General features: G+C 41.5%; 1 protein-coding gene across 2 annotated transcripts; it reads right to left on the bottom strand.

Moving 5' to 3' along the window:
- Positions 1 to 20,694, bottom strand: brpf1 (bromodomain and PHD finger containing, 1). Of its 2 annotated transcripts, XM_088082027.1 has the most exons (17): positions 20,260 to 20,694; positions 17,221 to 18,008; positions 15,861 to 16,050; positions 15,475 to 15,762; positions 13,853 to 14,370; positions 13,022 to 13,211; positions 12,795 to 12,926; positions 12,293 to 12,421; positions 10,915 to 11,314; positions 6,634 to 6,942; positions 6,261 to 6,539; positions 6,031 to 6,178; positions 5,084 to 5,182; positions 4,472 to 4,605; positions 2,676 to 2,791; positions 2,418 to 2,572; positions 1 to 1,142 (listed from the first exon to the last, which is right to left on the bottom strand). In XM_088082027.1, the coding sequence occupies exons 2-17, from the start codon at positions 17,961 to 17,963 to the stop codon at positions 959 to 961; spliced, it is 4,014 nt and encodes a 1,337-aa protein (XP_087938153.1). In that variant the 5' UTR covers positions 17,964 to 18,008; positions 20,260 to 20,694; the 3' UTR covers positions 1 to 958. The 2 variants fall into 2 exon arrangements, with proteins under 2 accessions (XP_087938153.1, XP_042347503.1); XM_042491569.2 differs by lacking the exon at positions 5,084 to 5,182 and having other exon boundaries at positions 20,260 to 20,693.
- Positions 20,695 to 21,053: the final 359 nt, after the last annotated feature.

The raw sequence follows: 21,053 nt of genomic DNA, 5'->3' as shown, positions 1-21,053 counted from the left end.
TTTAAAAAACTCAATTATTTTTTATTAAACTTCTATCTTTATGCAATCTGTATATATAAAAGTTCTAAAGCCACCAGCCTGAGACTAAAACAGACAGTGAGGCGATCATGTGTTTCAGTTTAGTCCTCATTATTCATAACCAGCGGCCTGTGACAGACGTACGTTAACAAAACCATATAAACAGGAGACATGATGAACACGGAGTGACAGACGGAAAAAAAAGGACCACACAATGATGTCTTGTGTAGCAGGAGTGATTAGAAGTAGTCCATGATAAAACAAGCGTGTGGACCTTGTTAAGAAGGAGCAGGCAGAATAAATAACATCAATGTTGGTTTGCCCTCAGTTCAGGCTGTCAGGCTGCAACAGTCTCTCTTTGTGCTCCGCTGACAAATGACTGGACACTAGCACCAGGCCTGTTTTTGTTTTGTTTTTTGAGAGGTGGCCGACTATTGTGAAGATGTGTTGGGGCGATGGCATCTGCAGCCGTACCCAGTGTGTGCATTTACACTACATGCATTCTCCTGTTCAGTAAGATTACACATGTTACAATGCCGTGGAGAGGCAGAGCTGTGTATGCGTCATAGTGTAACACTGTGTTCATCTTTTAAGTCTGTAAACCATCATCTCACTTGTAATTAAACATATCGACCACATATGAGGAATACTTTGATTGGTGATTCTGGACATAGCATATTTTCCATCATTATTATTAATTCTTTTTTTTTCAATTCTCTTAAATACAATATTTTACATGTCAGATTAAATACGGCTTAGTGTGCATGATGTGTGTGTTTCAGGGCCAATGTAGTGGATGTTTTTTCCCCTCTTTACGCTACTGGCACTGTTTCTTGTATTCTGTGATGGAGGGCTGGGCTCTCGATGGAGAAACTTTAAACTCCACAACACCTGCAAGGACATAAGGTGTGTGTGCTTGTGTGTGTGTGTGTGTGTGTGTTCAGTCACTGTCACTTGTCTCGCTGCTGGGGTCTCCTTGCACCTTGCTGCGGTGCTGCATGGCGCGGTGGTAGGCCACCTGCACTGACTTGCGGATGTTGGACTTTCTGCCCTCCAGCATCTTCTCCTTGTCCAGCTCCTGGTCCACGCCAAGCGGCACCAGCTTAGAGCGCGGCAGCCACTGCCTGTACACACAAACATGTACTGGAGTGTTTAATCATTTCCAGTCAAACAGAGGTACAGTACATTTAAAGGGTCAGTTCACCCTAAAATCATACCTGTTTTACCTCTTACCCGTGGTGCTATTTATCAGTCTAGTTAGTTCTGGTGTGAGTTGCAGAGTGTTGGAAATATCAGCTGTACAGATGTCTGCCTTCTCTCCAGTATAATGGAACTAGATGGCACTCGGCTTGTGGTGCTTTAAGCACCAAAATAAGTCAACAGCAACATCTCTTTAGGAGGCTCATGCTTGTGAAGTTGCAAGATGTAAACATAAATGGTGAGAAAAAATATGTATTCATAATTTTAGGGTGAACTGTCCCTTTTTTTATTACAGCGAAACATGTAGCAATAGCTAAAACAAAAAATAAAAATTCCTCTGTGGGAATTAGGGGATGAGTTTTTCCATATGGAAGATAAATTGTATAAATAAGTCCTTGATTCTTAAACTCTTGACTTTATGCACTAGGGTTGCAGCAACCCAGATATGAAAGGTAATGGTTATCATACCGTGTATATTTGCTTATCCACGATATTGACAAAAAAAAAGCAACTGGACAGAGAAAGTCACATTTATTTTAGTTATTTTCAACAGATGACTTTTTACACAAACTCCCATTTCAAAAAATGGATTCAAGTTTCAATTACAGCAATAAAGCATTTCTTCAACCAAAACTTACCCTTCTGTTTTCATTTCTTAAAGGGTCATTGTAACCGATAATAATAATAATAATAATACTGTAATACCAAGATACAGTGAATCGCACTGTGAAAATCTCATACTGTTGCAACCCTATGAGGCACATAAGAGGCCGCGACCTGAAAGCAGCTGAACATCCGTCTGCCCTCGTAAGAAGTTCACAAAGACGGTTAAGAGTGACACTGGCTGTTGTCATCAAGTTCCACAAACAATGCTTTTCTTCAAACTTAAAAGCAAACCTTGAACATAGGTGACTGCACAGCACATGGTGACCTAAAAAACAACCTGTTTTTTTCCCCTCTTCTTCCATTCTCAAAAACCACGTTTGCCCTACTTCTGCTAAATGTTCTGCGCTTCTTTGAACTACTGCCACAGAGTGATCTGTGTGCACACATCCAGTGACAACAGAGGTCTACTTGTGTCTTGTGTTTTACTCTACATTATTTTTGGAAAAAAAACAAACTGTAAGCGCCAACAAACAAGAAGAGACAAACATAATGATACAATCAGAAAATACAAAAAGTTGAGACGAGATACTGACCAAGTTCTTTTGTTGTCAAAGAAGAGGACGAGGAACAGGTGCTCCCTGGCCTCCTGGGTCATTTGCTCCCCGAGTTTCAGCACATCCAAAGGAGGGACAGGAATCGGGACACCCCGGTGGAACACCCCCTCCCTGGGCATCTTCGGGTCAATTATCTGTAGGGAAACGGTGGAAAGAGGAAGGTCAGACTCACAGTCTTTAACCTGCAGAATGTCTTTATTTGGTTTTTGTTATCTGCATTATCCACTTCTTTCTCACCAAAGCAGGATACGAAGGATATCCTCTGCACTTGGCCCACACCAGGTCCAGAGCTTCCAGAGAAGAATAGTCATCAGAGGTCATCCAGCATCCTGACCTGGCCCGACCTCGCACCACTGATGGAGGGCATAGAAAGTCAATCAGCATTGCGCAACCACTTCTAGCTAAGTGTTTATTACATGGTACACCCTTTCCTTCGAAATGAGTTAGAAAAACATACACACATATCTGTGATGAGGTAGCTCGGCCGATTGTGAAAGATCAAGTTGCAACAAGATTGGACGAGCGCTGGGTGTTCTTTAACAATCACTCATGGTTGTCATTTGAGCTTGACTATTTAACCTTTCAAATGCTGACTGCTATTTTCTTTATCTCCATGTTCTTTTGTTCTTTTAATCTCTCTAAAAACAGATACAGCAGCTGCCACGCCTTAAACTTTAAGCTAAAAATGTTTTCTGTGCATGTACGCTGATCAAAAGTGACTGATTCTCACCTTTTAGTAGCTTTGAGTTTTTAGCTTTTACAATAATCTATAGAGAGGCAAATATTCTCCCCTTCCAGTGGACCACCTTGTGACCTTATTTAAGACAACATTCGTACTGTAGTTAAAGGAGAGGAAAACATTTTTGTGTTTTCTGTTTGAATTGTACCATCAATTTAAAACATTATTGTGCAAGTCAAAAAAGACAGAGTTTTCTGTAAAACTGTTTAAGTATAAGACTGTGAAAACACATTATTAGAAAGACACCCGTAGGCAACATCATAACTTTCTCTATCACTCGAGCTACCATGCTTGATGTAATTTATTCATACGAGTAAAAGGCTAACTTCATCTTTCCCTCTTGATGAAAAGATCAGGTAAGATAATGTATTTGTGCGGGAAAGATGGCCCAGTTACGTCTCTAGCTGGAGTTCATTTTATTGCATGCGGCCAAAGATGTGGTTCACTGAGCAGTTTCACACAAAACTAAATGGTACTATGATAAACTGTGGCTTTCTTGACTTGCAAAATTATCTTTACAAACATCATATATGTTCAATTAATAATTCACTGCAGAACTTAAACAGGATCAAAAAATTATTTGCTTCTCTCCATCAACTACTGTAGACAATTTTTCCAAAATAAGGTCCCATGGGGGAAACTGGAATGAGAGGGACTGCCGCTCAATTGGGCCATTAGACCATAGACAAGCAAATTAGTAGCTGTGTTCTGTCACTGCGTATAATAATATCTTTGCATTTCTCACTTTGAAGCTATACTGTGCTTTTGTTTGGGTGTTTTGTACCGTAAGGATCAATTCTGTCCTATCCTTTGTATCTTTTCTGGTGGAATAAATGTGAAAGTTTGTTCTTCTTTGCATGGAGTGCTACCACAAAGATTTATTAAAAAAAATAAAAATAAAAATCCTGAAATCTAAGGGGTACCACATGTTTTATTATATAGATTGGTCTCCAGGGAAATGTAAAAGACATTATGAGTCACAGAGCAACCTTTAAGAAATGTCAAGTTATTTATATACTTTTGATTAGTGTATAAATCTGAATCAGTGTCATGGCAACATCATCAGTAAAGGTTCCACTGGTAAGCACTGAGTCAGTTCATATCAGATCAATCACAAGTTTGGTTACAGAATCGAAGATATTGCAGTTTGTCTTTACTGAATTACCCACCACATCACGATTCAAATCATTCGTAGAAGACGCTCACCGCCGACATAAGTAGAAACTAATTGTGTATGCATTGACATGTGGGTGTATGCAGGTCTGGGTGGGGGTTTGAGGGTGAATGTACTTACAATGTGAAACACTTCGCGATCCTCCGACTGAGTAGGAATCATTTTCTGTGCCTGACGTCTCCTCGCTGCTGTCCTCCTGGAAGGCCGAGCGCGAGAATGAGGCCTTTCCTCGGCCCTGCTTGGAGGGGGTCGTACTGAGAGAGAGAAGAGAGAAAGGACTATAAAGATCCATTGAAATGTATTTAAAGTTGCAATCTAACTGGTTAGATGCATTATGGTGTTAACATCACGCTTTAAGCCTTGCTTAAGTAACTGTTACGGTTAAAAAAAGAGGTTGCAGATAATCTCATTTGCTTGTGGTTTTATACTTGTGTCTGTTTGCTGCTACTAAAAGCAATTAATACATGTTTAACCATATCTCATGCCTATTACAGGCTGATGAATTGACTCAAATCAAAATTATTTTGTGGCAGACTTTGTACTAATAAATGCATTATTGTCCTAAAAATTCATAGAACATTTTATCAGGATGAAACTTGTGATTTATACCCCTAGTTCAAAGTACATATAAATCTGTACCAGCCCCTCAAATGCTGTAATGCAGTAATATAAAAAAAACAGTATTTTAGTTTCTTGTTTGCAGTTTTGCAGAAAGTTTCACGCTGTTTCAACTGTTTCATGGTGATCAGCAGCAGCCGGGTGCAGTGACTCCCTGGAGTCTCTGCTGGCTGCCTGGAAATATCAATGTGATGACAAGACTCCAGAAAGTCATTTGAGAGCAAATAAGCTTATTAAGCAAAATGTCAAACTGTTCATTTTACCTGCATCAATTGATTTTTTGGCTTTTGGAGGCAGAGGACCTCCTTCAAAGACTTACAGAACCGCCGCCCTGACATAACATAATCTCAAGAATTTGGTACGATAAATAATTGCTATCTTTGTCTGTGTGCTGTACAGCAGGATCATCTGGGGCCGCATCCATGCCGTTTTAAAACAAAAACCATCACTGTATAAGAACCATCCTACATCCATTCTAATATGCCTGAAAATGTACATTTCATGACCATTTTTTGTGTACACTGGGCTTATGCGTGCTGATCTACACAGGAAGCAGATTGTATACTCTGCGGCTGGTTGCCAAGTTACAGAAAACACTATGGAGATTACAAAAAGTAATACCATTTCTTTGCTAGGTCGAACGACATGGTGGAACTGTTACTGAAAGTAATGCAAGTATGAGGCAGTCAAGGCAGCGGTAAACAGATTGGGAGTGGTTGCAAAGTAAATGCACAGACATATTTGAGGAGTATTGGCCGTAAGTATTATCCATGGCCAGAGGAAGCCTTGGAAAAAGGAAAGGAGCACCCACACACGAAGAATAACATCACAAAAGGTATGTAACCTTAGCTATTGTTTTGGCTTGTCAAGCTTTGACTGACAAGACCAAACTGGGGAGCTGGCGTGGCTGTCTGTGTCATCAGTTCCCAAAAGTCTCCCTTTCTGCCTGTCCAACTAAAACAGTCATTCCAAAACACCGGAGTCGTGTGGACGCTGTGTGAGTGTGCTGGAAACTTTGCTGTAAATCTAAAACAATGCCCTAATGTTTGTGCACTGATCACCTGGTCCTGTCAGAAGCTGCACTGCTGCTGCTGCTGGTTGTGGATTCAGAGTCTGAGCTGGAGCGAGGGAGACGAGACTCACTTCTGTACACACGGAAGCTCTCTGTTACTGGCTGGTTTCCGCCATCGAAACCATTACTTGGCAAACCTGAGGAAAAGGGAGAAAAAAGTCATGTGCATGTGACTCAAAAATTGTTCGTTAATGTTTATGATGCATTTAGCTACCGCACCTGGAAGCAGGTCGTCGTTATCGCTGTCGCTGTCAGAGCTGGAGCTGCTGCGGGGGCTGCGAGGCCTCTTCCTCTGCCTGCTCGGTGACAGCAGGGCCAGCTGAGGGGGACCAATGGGGCTCTGGCTCAACCCTGCGCCAGCGTAACCAGCATCCCGGTTCTTTGGGGGGCGTCCCGGCCTTTTGGGGGGTCCGGCCATTTTTTGGTTCTTCTTAGAGAAGAGGACAGATGTTCGCCGGCCCACTTCTGGAGCGAGGACGGACGAGGACACACTCAGATCTTGAAGGGGAGAGAGTGGAAAGTAAGTAAATGTTTATATCGTCTGAGAGGCTAATACCATTTTTATGTATATTTTTCATCTTTTTGGACGCACCTTTTCCACCAATCTCCTGGCTGCTGCTTTCTCCTCCCTCATCGTGGTGTCCTGAGGAGGACGGGTGATGGGGGAGGGAAGAGCCCCGCTCTCCTCCTCCCACAGACTCCCGTCCCCCCATACCGGAGCCTCCCTCCCGCTGGTGCGCAAGCTTTCTCTTGATGACACTGATCTCCTTTCTCAGAGCTTTGGCTCTACGAGACTGACCGATGCTGTGCTTTCCCGAGCTGACCTCATCGAGACGTGCCTGCAGGTAATGCAGCTGCTCTTCCAGCGGTAGCCGTCGCCTGTTCTCTGGCAGGAGCAGGTCTGTGAGAGGCAGGGGAAGACTGTTAGACACCATCAGAGACAGAAAGAGAGAACAATTACAAAGGGAGCTTGAAACTGAATTATTGTCATGCGCCACCAAGAGGCCGAAAAGCTTTACTGTTCCCTGTGAAAGCTGGAGCATCATCACTCTTTTTTTGATACTTTCAGACAGCTTCACAAGTATTTAAACTTTTGAACTCCAAATCTGTGCAGTTTGTCCCAGAAACATGGGAAAAAAGGAGATGAGAAACTTAGGAAGAAATATCCAGAGATTGCAAAAAAAAGATTATTTTTTTTAACTTAAGTTTCTTGTGGCCTTCTTCCCATGTCTTTGAAAGAAATTAAGTTAATTTTCCCAGGGTTTACAGGGTTAAGACATATTTTTATTTAGCATCTTACCCCACATACTGTTTGTCTAATACTGCTCCAGTGCTCAGCAATAGTGACAAGGAATGTGACAATGAAATTTATTCACATAAAGGAAAAAAAACATCAAAAACAAAAGTCAAACCTAGAAAGTTGAACTGCTACATATATCTGCACCTTTCCGTCTTTTTTTTTTTTTTAAGCGTAATCCCTACTTGACTCATGACTCATGTCCCAAAAAAGGACCAAAGTCCTCTTCCTCAAGGACTACCGCCCAGCAGTTAGTCAAAATCCGCCATCTCCTCCTCCCTCCCTGACTCACAGGACTCACTTCAGTTTGCAACCAGGCAAAACATACCATAGCTCCCCACATTATGCTGTTCATAGTGCCCCAGGTGCGGTCCAGGCTTGTCATTAAACTCAGAAACCTCACGACTTAACACCATGATCCTCTGTGACTGGATCCTGAGCTTCCTGACGGACAGACCCCAGGCTCTGTTGATAAGCACCACCACATCCTCCAGCCTTACGTCAATAATGTTGCTCCCCCAGAGCTGTGTGAACAGCCCTCTCTTGTACTCCCTGTTCACGCACGACTGTGTGGCCACACTCAGCTGTGACAACACCCAACGCTGTGATCGAGCTCGCTGACGAAACAACCATAATCTGCCTGATCACTAACGGCAACACGACGGAGAGTCGTTCAGAGTTTTGACATCCTGGTGCCAAGACAACAACCTCCATCTCAGCATCAGTAAAACTAATGAGCTGACTATGGACCCATGTCCATCAATGGGACAACATTGGACAGAGTCAGCAGATTAACCGTGCGCAAACTGGCTTGTCTTCCTCCAAAAATATGGACAGAAGGCAATGAGTAACAAAAGAAGAAATTAACCAAAAAATTGCAAGAAATTACTAAAAACTTTGACGAAAAACTACATTTTTGTTTGTTTTTTAAAGTAGGAAATGACCTGGAAAAGATGCTTAAAAATACAAATTTTGTAACATAATTTTAAATGTCATTTTTTGATAGTAATAAATACATTTTTTCCAGAGCTTTTTTAGTTTTTCCCCCCAAGACATTTTTCTTTAGCTTTCTTAAAAATAATTTTCGAAATCTACTCATTTCTTGCAATTTGTGGGACCATTTCCTTTCTGATATGCTTGTTGCCTTTTTTACCTGTTTTTTTGAGAAATCACACCGATTTGCTCGGGGTAGATAGGTTTAAATGTTTGTGAAAGGAGTCTCGGAGCAGCACAAGAAAAGTGATGTTGATCTAGGTTTCAAAGGGTTAAAGTTCCTTGGGGTTCACATCAGTGAGGACCTGATTTAGATAACAACACTGACACTATGATCAAGACTCGAAGACAGCAGCTCTTCTTCCTCAGCAGGCTGAGGAGTTTCACAATGGACTCCCTACTCTGCTACCTCCACAGGTGCACCATTGACAGAATCGTGACTGGCGGCATCACTGCCCGATATGGCAGTTGCACCGCTCTCAACCGTAAAGGCATTATAGAGGGTGGTGAAAAGTGACGAGCACATCACCAGGATGGAGCTGCCATCGATGAAGGACCTCTACACCCAGCAGTGCAGGAGGAAAGCCAACAGGATAATCAGAGACCCAAATCACCCTGGACACAAACTGTTCTGCCTGCTGTTGTCTGGCAGACTGTACTGTGGCATCTGTTTACGCCTGTGTGTACATATCCAGTACTACTCAATGCATTTTTTTTTTTATATTTACAAATTTACATGATTTTAAAAATATTTTAGCCCTATACGGTACTGTGACTTCCGCACTATTTTATGTCTCACATTCCGATTTTTTTTTTTGAAGACTATTTTATGGGGGCTTTTTGCCTTTTTTAGATAGGACAGCTTTAAGTGTGAAAGAGGGAGAGAGGGGAGATGACGTGCAGCAAAGGCCGGAGGCTGGAATCAAACTCGCAGCCGCTGCAGCAAGGACATAGCCTCTGTACATGGAGGGTCCGCTCCACCAACTGAGCCACTGGGTGACCCCAAATTTTACTTTAACTTGAATTATTTTCTTTTTTATAGATATTTGATGAGTGTTGTTAAGCCGGGCTCAGACTACAGGAGTTTTAAAATTCCAGCAGCATGCAACTTGAAGTCAAGTTGCATCACGCACACAAGGAGACACTTCAAAGATGCTCTTCTCTTTACTCTAAAACACGCACACACAACAAGATTTTTAAATAATGGCGCACCCCCACACAGGAGGATATTATTAATATTTTTATGCCAAAGGGAGCCTGAACGCGCCACATCATGTGATCTCATGGGGAAAGCAGATGTAAACAAAACTGAGACCTACATGGTGCCACAACATGCTGTAATGTTAATGCATTTCAGTAAGAAAACAGCCTCAAGGGTTAAAATGCTTGCCATTGACTGTCAACCCTGTCAGCTGCTCCATGCTGATGTAATCATGAGCTTAATCATACAGATTTTAAATACTAAATATCAAACATGTTTGAAATTATGGGGGCAGCCCAAAAGAGTCTATGAGCACTTTAGGAGGTTTAAGAAAATCCCAAACTCCTGTAGTCTGAGCCCGGCTTTCGACGGTGCCTGAGGCTTAAGATGTGATTGCCATTTCTTCTCTGTAATTGTTGCACATATGATAAGAATCAGTGATGGAAGAAGCATTCAGATCCTTTACTTAAGTAAAAGTACTAATACCACAATAAAAATACTTAAAATAAATTTTACATAAGCGCAAACAATACTTTTTAAAACTTTACCTTTAAAAGTAAAAGGTATCCAATGCAGAAAAAATCGAAAAACTCAAAAGTATTTAAAACGCTAGAAAAAACTAAAAACTCTAAAAGAAATTCTAAAAGAAAGGATACCCCAAAAAATCAAAATTATTTAAAAAAAGGGAAAAACACCCACAAAACTCAAAACTATATAAAAAAAGACTTAAATGTTTATCAAAATAGATGGCAATTGATTTTATGTCAACTGACTGATTGATTAATGAAGCAGCCATTGCAACTGCACTTGTAACTAAAGCTGTCAGGAAGTGAAGTAAAGAGTGCACTATTTCCCTCGGAAATGTAGTGGATTAAAATTATATTAAAGTGACATGAAAAGAAACTAATCAAGTACAAATACCACAAATTTGTACGTACAGGTCTTGAGTAAATGAACTAAGTCACATTCCACCACTGACAAGAATGAAGAACTTGAACTCGTCTCGCGGTCTGCCTGTCCCTTTGTGCCATCCACACTCCACCTGCTGTCCTCCAAACATGTCTCTCCCACCCTAATTCCCTCCACTATTTCACTCACATTTGTGAGATAATGAAGAGTAAATTTTCATCCAGCTTCCAGCCGGCCAAATCTTCCTGAATAGTGAGAGTGTGTAATTTTAGAACATATTTTTTTGTCTCCAAACGCAAGGTATCAGTTGGCCACCAGAATGTGGTTGGACATCCCAGAGGTTGTCTTTGCCAAAGCGAAATCATCTGAAATATTTTGCCTCTCACCTATTTTTTTGTTCACTTTGGTGCTTGAGAGAAAAAATGCTTTGGCTGCCACAAACCTCCCAACCAAAGAGAAAGATGTTCACTTACCATCTTCATTAGAGGACAAAGGCCGGTCTCGTTCTCTATCCCTGTCTCTCTCTCGCTCTCGTTCTCGCTCCCGTTCTCGTTCCCTCTCTCTGTCTCTCTCCTGGTCACGCTGACTGTCTGGGCTCGGCTCTCGTGGGAGGTGTAAGCCAGCCTCGTAGTCGAAGCCTATCCGTTCAGCCTGACGCCTGGCGGTTCTTATGACGGCTCCGCCCATCTCCCTGAGCCGGAGGGCAGCGCGGTAGAAGACTGTGTCCTTGGCGTTGTACTTGAGGCAGTTATTGACTATGAGGCCAAAGTCTGCCTCAAAGGCCTCAAAAGTGAGGTAGCGATGGGACTCCAGCAGGTTCCACATGGTCTGAAAGTCCATTGGAGTGTCAATGTGGTCCAGGTAGTCTGGCACCTGAATAACAGAGAGCAGAGATCAGGCAGAGGCAACATCTGCACGCATATGTACAAGGAATTTTCAGTGCAGATGTGAGTGTGCAGAAGTCTGAGTATGTCAAACATTAAATTAAATTACTTTTATTCCTATATTATATACTTGACTTTTTTATTTTAGCTTTTTTTCTTATATCTTAATTCTGCTATTTCCTTATTTTCTATTCTCTGGGCCCTTTCATGTTTGTTTTAAATTGTATTAAAATGTCTTTTACAATGTGTTTCTTTTGCACTTTGTCTCCATGTTTTTTTCATGTTTTATATACGGCATTCTGAAATCCTTGTTGCTGAAATGTGCTGTATAATAAACTTGCCTTTTCTTGCCTTACAGGTCGGGATAAGAGCCTGACCGCAACTGTAATTTTGATTCAGCTAACAACATTAGACAGTGGGTGATATATCAGTCTATTTATTTTCTACATAAACACACAAAAAGTAGCGATCAGGACAGCACTCTGATTTGAATTTCTAATTATATTACATTAATAGACAAACAGTTTTAGCAAGGATCTTTTCAATTTTGTTACTAAAGAGTTAAATTAAAGATAGTGAACCAGGATACTATACAAATATAAAGTTTGTCATTTTTTTTCCATTATAATAATTTCAAACATAATTAGAAATTAAATGCAAATAGATAAAGAAGGAAGATATGACATGTAATTTAAAATGCATGATTTATTTATTTATTTGTTATTTATTTAAATTGGGTCCTGTGATTTTATTGATGCACCAAGTCCTGAGTACTGAATTCTGTTCTTCATGTTTACAGAATGACAATAAAGTTTCCTTGAATCCTTGAATATCAAGTCAAACAAACAGAGGTGAGAAATATGTACAAATGTTATCAGAGTTCAAAAAATGACACTGATATGAGAAAAGAACATGAGCTAAAGTGAATATGCAACCCTCTCGAGTGTGTGTGGAAGTGTGCATTTACCTCTGCCAGAGGCACAGGCTCAGTGAAAAAGTTGTTAGTGTCTCTTTCCTGTAACTGTTCCAACGTACTCCTCAACAGCACCAGGAAGGGAGTCAGCTGCATCTCCAGTGCCATCTCCTGCACCTTAATCTGAAAACAGACCCATATTTGTAAACAATGCACACCTGCTGATTGAAGAAATACATTTAAAAAATCTGTGCAGTAAAAACTTGTATGTGCACAGAAATTCAACTCAAATGTTTGCGTGTACCCACACACACACACACACACACACATTAAGCTGCCAGTAATGAAGGAAAGTGTTCTTATCTCTGTATAGATCTGATTTGGTTGGAATACCTTAATATGATTAGTTAAATGGTCTTTATGCTGGAAAAGACTGGAAACAAATCGCTAGTGAATCCATATATACAACTCACTGAGAAACACAAAGTGTGGCATCACTAGTGCAAGAGTTTTTAAAATCTAACTTTCTAAAAAATAAAACTAATTTGTATCTCACTGTCTCCCTTTTGAGTTTTTCCCTCTTGCGGATGAGCTCCACCAGCAGCCTGGCTCTCTCCAGGTCATGTCTCAGTCTCTGCCAGGCCTTCAGCTGTTCCTTTAAAGCAGACTGTTTCTCCTCGCTGTCCCTCTGCAACACACACAAACCCACAAACATGTTAGAATTAAGCAAGTACAGATTCACAGAAACACCAAAATGAGGTGCAGCATTTTTTATTTAATCACCGGAGGGAGTTGTGATGGAGGCTGTGGTGGGAGTGGGTCAATGTGTCGTTGGGACTGCAGGTGGGTTTGGAGCCGGCGTAGCAGAGGTACGCCGTTACGGCTTTGTCTCTTCAGTGTCCAGTAGCTGTGAAGTCGCTGCATGAACTGGCTCTTCCTGGGTACCGTCAAGTTACTGGTGATTTTGCTCAGCCTGGAAAAAAACAATTTCTCCTGTAACTCTTGTAACTCCATGTCAGGAATGGGAACATTTCTATATTGTAAGTCTCCCCTTTTCCAGAAGGTAAGAGTGATTTAGAGAACAGCACTTCAAGAGCAAACAAAGATTAGTGTACAATTGACACAAATGAACCTAATGCCACATGTCCACTGCATGGTACAGCACAGGTCTATCCAACTCGACTTTCTCAGCTTTTTTGGCTTTTCATTAGCAAAAGTTGTAAATAGTACTTTGTACTTTTTTAGGTACCACTTCAGTCAAAGTTCCAAGTGAGCTGAGGTGATACTTGAAGGTGGAATTTAATCACTGCAGACCACTGACATCAAAAAAATCATCAAAAGTACAACACGTTTCCACGGCAGCTGCTCCATCAGTCTGATCTGATCAGATCGACTGATCAATTATCCATCCTGCTACTCAAACTCCACAAACTGCTCCTGAGGAAAAAAGTTGGGCTGAACCAAGCAGTGCAAATGAGGCAAAAGTCCTGGTATTGATCATTCTGGCACTGGAAAACCTGCTTATACACACACTGTTTTGTATCAAAAAGTACTCATGTTTATATGTGTCTTGGAGTACATACAGTACAGGTAAAACATGTAGTGTGTTCGTACCTATGGGGTGGTATGCAGGGCACAGACACCACGGGCGCAGCAGCTCTTCTCTCTGCTAAGATCTTCCTCGCTCTCTTCATCTTCAGCCTGGACTTGGCCTTTGCTCTTTTTGCCCGCTCAGAGCTCCACCCCTTGGAGTCGTCATCGTGGCCAATGCTGGGCTCGTCATCTTCCTCCAGCTCTCCTTCACTGTGAGATGACCCCATGCTGGCGCCGCCTACTCCCCCTAAAGGTCGGGCAGATCCTGGGGGCGTGTGGATGTCACAGTACGCTGTCTTGCGGACGCTGAAAGACGTGCCGTTGGCCCCAGTCTCTCTGACAGGCTCCATTTTCATGTAGAGGCCCGCCTGCTGTGCACAGGTGACGTGGAAGGCTGTGTAACAGTTGGCTTTGTGACACTGGATGCAGGCGCCTGAACCACGCTGCTTGCAGATGTAGCAGGTGAGCTTCCAGCGTGCGGGAGGAATGTGCTCGATGCTGTCGATCGGCTCCAGAAAGACTGTGTTTGCAAAGCAGACCTGAGGAAAGGCAGCAAAATTCTCTTTATTGCTATAATTTTATCAAAGGGTTACGGCAGAAATTAGACAACAGACTAATGTACCTTGCTAATCTGAACATTACTGGGATGGTTCGGATCTTTTCGGAGTATAGCGTTCAGTGGATGACAGCTGGTACGCTGGTAAGCAGGCAGGAGTACAGATATGGAAGCTAAGCAATGTGTAACTGTGAAAAGGTCAGCAGCAAGTAACTGTAGCCATTATATCGCTTTCTCAAAAGCCAGACTCCGTCGAGAAAAATAGTAATTTAACTTTGCTGAATAGGGAGCTGGTAGTCTACTGCTGCCTCAATTAGTAAGTTTGTGTTATTGTGTGACTTCAGTGTTTAAAAGGATTGGTTTAGATTCATTAAAGTCACACAATAAAACAAACTAAGTGATCAAGGCAGTGGTAGACCAGCAGCTCACTTGTTTAGCAAGCTAAAATTACTATTTTTGTCAGTGGAGTCTGGTGGCTTTGACAAGAGCATAGATTGGTATCTGAAGCAGTTAACGGCTTCGCACTCGAAAAAGGCTGTCTGCGATGAGGTCAAGCTGTAAAATTATTTTAAATATAGTGTACACTGAACCTATTATTGAGTTGTTCTGGGTGGGGCTGTTTTTTTTAGGTGGCTAAAATGTTTTACCACAACAGTGCATTGCTTAGCTTCCGTGGCAGTAATCCTACCTGCTTCTCCAAACTGAGGGCGTGCTGACTGACATCTACTGTATGTTATACTCTGACTATGGATAAGTATGTCATACAATCCCATTTCAAAAGATCTGATGTGTTTCATCTGGTTATAATGTATATCATTTTAGTTTTATGCAGTCTATGCCTTAAGCACCTAATGCTGTTTATCAAACTACTTGCATTTAAAATGCAACTGAACAAATGACCATCCATATACATGCAGCTGCAGTATGCAGCTACTGCAGAAAAACTAAAGCAAATTTGATTCTGAGTGAAACAGACTGATGCTGAGAGCTGTGTGCACAGATGAACACAGCAGAATGCAGAGCACCTCAACATCTGCAAGATTATGTAACTCTGATTAAGAGTGCACGTAGTGGTGTATGGATTTACCTCTGGGATCCAGAGGGCACACACTACATGTGCCCACCGTGCATCGTCCGTCTGTTTGAAAGCACCTCCCTTGTTGGGACAGAGAGCGCAGTCCACAGCTCTGCTCGGCGACTGCAGGCAGCGCCGACATAACCATTGGCCCTCTGGGATGTAGGGCACACCGTAGCACTCTTGGTGCACTGCCAGATTACACATGTCGCAGAACAGGATCACATTGCTGTTCTGACACTCCCCATCGTTACAGATGCAGCAGACAGCATCTTCATCGATTAGGGTACTGGGGTCAGCCTGAGGGAGAAGAGGATAAGGAGAGATTTCAGAGCGTTGGATGCGTTCTATACAAGTGATCAAATGTTATTTTTCCCTCAGCTCACATGTTCAGGTACCTTGTTGTGGCTCTCAAAGTAGGACTCCTTCTCTAAGCGGTCCATGAGGTACTCAAAGACCTCCTGAGGGATGGGTGTCACACCGTCACGCCGCCGCTTGTCGTTCATAATGTCAAGCCAGATGTAGTCTTCCTCATCAATGTCATACTCAACCTCCTCATCCAGCTCCTCCACAGATTTATCAATATACCTGAGCAACACAGATAAAAACAATAGTTTATATTATTACATTTATTTCAAGCTGACTCAACGACTGTAATACACTTTTTCCCGGCCTTCTGAAAAATACAACTGACCGACCTCAGCTCATTCAGAACTCTGCAGCTTGGCTATTAACTAGAAACAGTAGGAGAGAGCATATTAGGTCAGTTTTAGCTCCTCTGCACTGACTTCCTGCGACATTTAAAATTCATTTCAAGGTCCTCCTCCTTGTATACCAAGCTCTAAATGTGCTTGGACCAAGCTACGTTGCTTACTCCCTTGTTAACTATTTGCCTTCACAAACACTGCGATCATCTGCTGCTGGTTTGTTGGAGGTTCCCAGCAACAGCCGAAAGAAACTCAGGAATGCCGCCTTTTGTTAATTACGCCCAAAAGCTGAGGAACACACTGCCTAAAGATATAAGAGAAGTCAGCTCACTAAATACTTTTAAAAAGGAAGCTAAAACAATATCTCTTCACTCCAGCCTTTAACTGGCTCTCTTTCTGAAACTCTCTTTTTTCACCTCAGACTGCTGCAGTTCTTTTAAAATGTTGTATGTTACTCGATTTTATAATTTGTGGTTTTATGATTTCCACTTATTTTTGTATTTACTCTGTTTCTTAATGTCCTTTTATATTGAATTGTCTTGTTGTCGTGCTTTGAGTTCATTCTGTCTGTATTTATGTGAAGCACTCTGTGCTTATAATGTGCATATTGTAAACTCTTGTTTTGTCATCTATTGCATTTATCATTATAGTTTATTAACTATGTGCTTATTGTTTGTTTGTTTTTTTAAATTGTATGTAAAGCACTTTGAAATTTGTTTTGGAAAGCACTTTATAGATAATTTGCTGTTGTTATTAGTAGTAGTAGTAGTAGTAGTAGTAGTAGTATTATTGCAAGATATAGCTTATCATTATTATTATATAGTACATGTGTGGAAAAGAAATGTAATTAGGTGGGAGTTCAAAAATTATAACTTTCTTTATAAAGAGGAAATTTAAAAAATATGAAGAATCTGAGGTTGAATTAATTTTCTGATACATGCAAGACAACAAGCTGTACAGCAAATTGTCTTTAAAATTCCTGCCATGCACTTAACAATAATCCTGCTTTAACTCTCATTCCCTGCTAATTATTAATGAACCGGATTATTACCTGTAGTAAGATGATGGCCGAGGAGGAGCATCAGGCCTCTCTTGGTCCAGCTCTCTGAACACCGCCTCAGGGAGCTTGACTGCAGGCCCCGACTGAGCGCTGTGATGATGAGACGAGCCATCCTTCTTCTTTTCTTTGCTCTTATGCTTCCCAGACTTTGGGGTGGATTTGCCCCCATTAGAAGATGGGATATCCGGCCGGTCCTTGCCACTCCCTCCTACCTCGCTGCCTCCAGCTCCACCATCACTCCCATTACACACCCCTCCGCCACCACCACCAGTACCAGATGTTGGAGCATCCTCCGCATCACTGTCCTCCTCTGACACCACATCAATGTTCTCAAAGATGCTGATGCGGTGGATGCGTCCTTGAATCTCCAGCTCCACCATGCGCTGCGCCTGGGCATAGGTCATTGTCTCTCTGCCCGGGGAGTGAGAGTGATCGGACCGGGTGGGGCTACCAGGTGTGTTCCCCCCGTGCCCCGGTCCTCCACCTCCGTTACCTCCACCATCATCCGTATCCCCTGACCCGGCCAATGAGGCACGAGGAGGTCGTCCCTTTCTCTTTTTCTGGGGCACAGTCTGTGCAGGAGTTGGGTTGTCGTGGTCATAGTGGTACAGGTGATACTCGATGCCGCTGTAGCTCTTGTAGACCTTACGGCAAGTCTCCACAGGGCACTCGTAAGGCGGCTTGGTGGCCCGCAGATTGTGACAGAACGTCTTTACATCAAAGTCCAGCCCCATTGTGCCAACAGCCACTGCTGGGACAGATGCTGTTCAAGTTTACATCTGGAAGAGGGGGACACAAAGGCAGGAGATTTAATTACAATAGTTAAATAGTTCTTTCAAATATAATATTATTCATATTGTAAAGAAGATGAACCTTGGTAATGATATTCTTAATCGGTGCAGAAATTGTTTTTCATGACGGTTAGAAAAAAGCTTGCATTACTCATAACTCATTTTACCAATATTGGATTATGCGGATGTTGTATATCAGGCTGCATTTAAAACCAATCTTCTTCCTCTTAATGTAGCTTATAATAGACTTTGCAGATTTGCTTTTGGCTGTCATTTTACAACACATCATTGTACAACATATGAAAATCTTAATTTCCTCTCTCCTATCATAAGAAGACAGCAACAGTGCACACTTCCAATGCATTTGTAGATAAGAAAAATGCAAGTGCTTGCTATCTTTACCCGCAAATTTACATTTTTGTCTCCAACCAAATGCATGTGGCAAAAGACCAGACTGGCAAAAACAGCTACTTTGCAAAACGTAAAGGCCATGCCCCTTTTTTGGGGATAGAAAACCGAAGGTCCAACCAATTGTCATTCATCATAACACATTTTGTGTAATGTTAGACATGTTTTGGGATTTTTTATGAAAATATTTAAACAATACCCAAAACAATTTTCAAAACTTTTTCAATATGTTCCCTCTACTGCATTCGAGACTTTCCCAAAGCTCAACACTGACTGTTTGAGCTACCTTTTTTCCTTCTTTTATTAATATGGCTGTACGATTCCATATTTCACACTAAATGATTAATTTCAGTCTGAAAAAGCTATTTTGCTGTAATTTACTTTACTTAGTGTGTGTGTGTGTGTTTTGATGCATTGTGCATGTTCTCTGTATTCTTTCTCTGTATTCTTTGTTTGTATTGTAATGAAGAGTCTGAGAAATAACAAATATATCCTCATCACAAATTTGCTAAAACAACAAATCTACGGCAGTCGAATACTTTTGCATAGGACTGTATATCTAATTATGCTTATATTATTTTTGTTAAGGACGTTCTTGAAAACAAGATGGTAAATCCCAAGGTTTATCCCAAATAAAGAATTTCCTAAGTTGCATATTAGCTACTGTCACTGAGCTGTAGCAGATGGAGACACAGTCTAGACAAGTCGTGCCTGCACATTGTGCACCTGTTATGGTGCAGTCACGTGACCATGTCCATCACTCCAGTGGGAAACAAAATTGTTATGTTTGGTTACACAGTAACAGGTGCAGTTTAGCTCAATATTTTGGCTTCTGTTTCTTCCTGACTGCAAGTATGTCCGCTTAAATGCAGTGAAGCAAACGACTTGACAGTGAAGCCAGTTAACAGTAAATCCAAGCTTGTTTACATCTCATGAGTCCTGACTAAAACAACAGTGCACAGGACGAAATTTACCCCGATAATCTCCAAAATAACCAGAAAAACTTACTTTGAAGCCCCGCTAACGTTAGCCTTAGCATTTTGGTGATGCTTCCTCCTCAAACAATGAAACATTGACGCTGTTAGCCAGCAAGCTAACAGCAGCTAGCAAACAACAACACCAGCTCACTGCAAACAGCTACAGAGAAAACAGATACTACACACTAATTATAAAGAAGCTACTGCGTGTTTACGTTATTTTTTCATCTTAATCCACGTTTTGTGTTTCATTGAGCTCGGTACCGTTAAGTAGGTTAGTTTAATTCGCGTGCTAAACTGTAGCTGTATTCACAAGGCTCACGTTAGCTGCACAAAGAGGGCTGTTACTTAAACGCTGGAGAGTATTTTTGTGTAATTAACCTAAAATAAAACACACAAGTGATTTCAGTTTTACACACTGTAGCCTGGCTGTAACTTAGATGACCATTCAGCCCTCCAGTGTTTCCCTCCAATGACCTCACCCTGTGAATCCCTGATACTGAGCAGCAAAATGACATCTGATTTCACAACTTGATCACACTACTACAGCATGTGGGATCAAGTATATTACTTAATTAACTAGCTAGAGCCGATTGATTAATTATTATAATTATTCTCTATCACGAACTAGCTCTGAAATGTGCAAAAAAAAGAGGAAAATAGCCAGGCATGCTTCTGCATTAGGGCTCTTCTACTACGTGTTTTCAGGGTGCAGGGGGTTAAGACTAAATACTGAAATCACTGCATAAAATACACATTCAATTAACCTTTTTATTATCAAAATGTGACCGTATTTTCCAACAGACTTGGTCCGTTTATCGCTACAGATCAGGACTAACGTTATAAACACTTACTACTCCACGTTCCTCAAGACTGCGTGCTTCGGAAACCTCACCACAGATCGGACGGGTTGCAGATCGATTTTTAGATTCATTAGATAATCCCAGATGAGGTTCACAGGACGCGCAGGTACAGTGAAGTGTGTTTATAAAACAACACAATATCCCGATCATTTCATTGTGTTGGGAATAATTCAGGAACTCGGTTGAACAAAAGGGGTAACCGTTGCTGTAACGTTACGCCGCAGACGCGGGTTGACACATTCGCCAAACAAATCGGGGTCTATTTCTCGTCTTTTCGTGATAAAATATAAGCTTAATGCGCGTTTTAACCACGTCTTAATGATATTAAAAATAACGGTCTGTTCGGAGAGTTTATTGCATTATTTCTCATCTATACTCGACCAATTCTTTCCCACTGGTCATTTCGTGTTGCATGTTGCGAATCTGCGGCTTTGTTTCAAAGATGTCGGCAGGGCCCGAGCGCGTCACCCTTTCAAACAAATATACAAACACTTGAACATCATTTAAACATAAATCAATTACCACTAAGTTAATTTTGTTTATCCCTTATGTTTAAATCAACACCATGCTAATTATTATTAAAATAATTTCAATAAGATTAGGGACTGTTCGTTACTTATGACAGGGGGAGGGATGGTTAATCACTGGGGAGGTAGTTAGGGTCCGATCTCTATAAGTCAGAGGACCAGGGTGGCTGGGGTGTTAATTACTATTATTATACAAAATCCTGATGCTAAAAAAGTATTGATTTTTAACTCTTGTCGTGCGTGCTGGTTAGTTCATGC

The sequence above is a fragment of the Plectropomus leopardus genome, chromosome 9, assembly GCF_026936395.1.
Source record: "Plectropomus leopardus strain MGB_pleo_1.0 chromosome 9, ASM2693639v1, whole genome shotgun sequence".
NCBI classification, from domain to species: Eukaryota; Metazoa; Chordata; class Actinopteri; order Perciformes; family Serranidae; genus Plectropomus; species Plectropomus leopardus.
The sequence above is the reverse complement of the archived record's forward strand: the minus strand, read 5'-3'. Positions and strand labels throughout refer to the sequence as shown.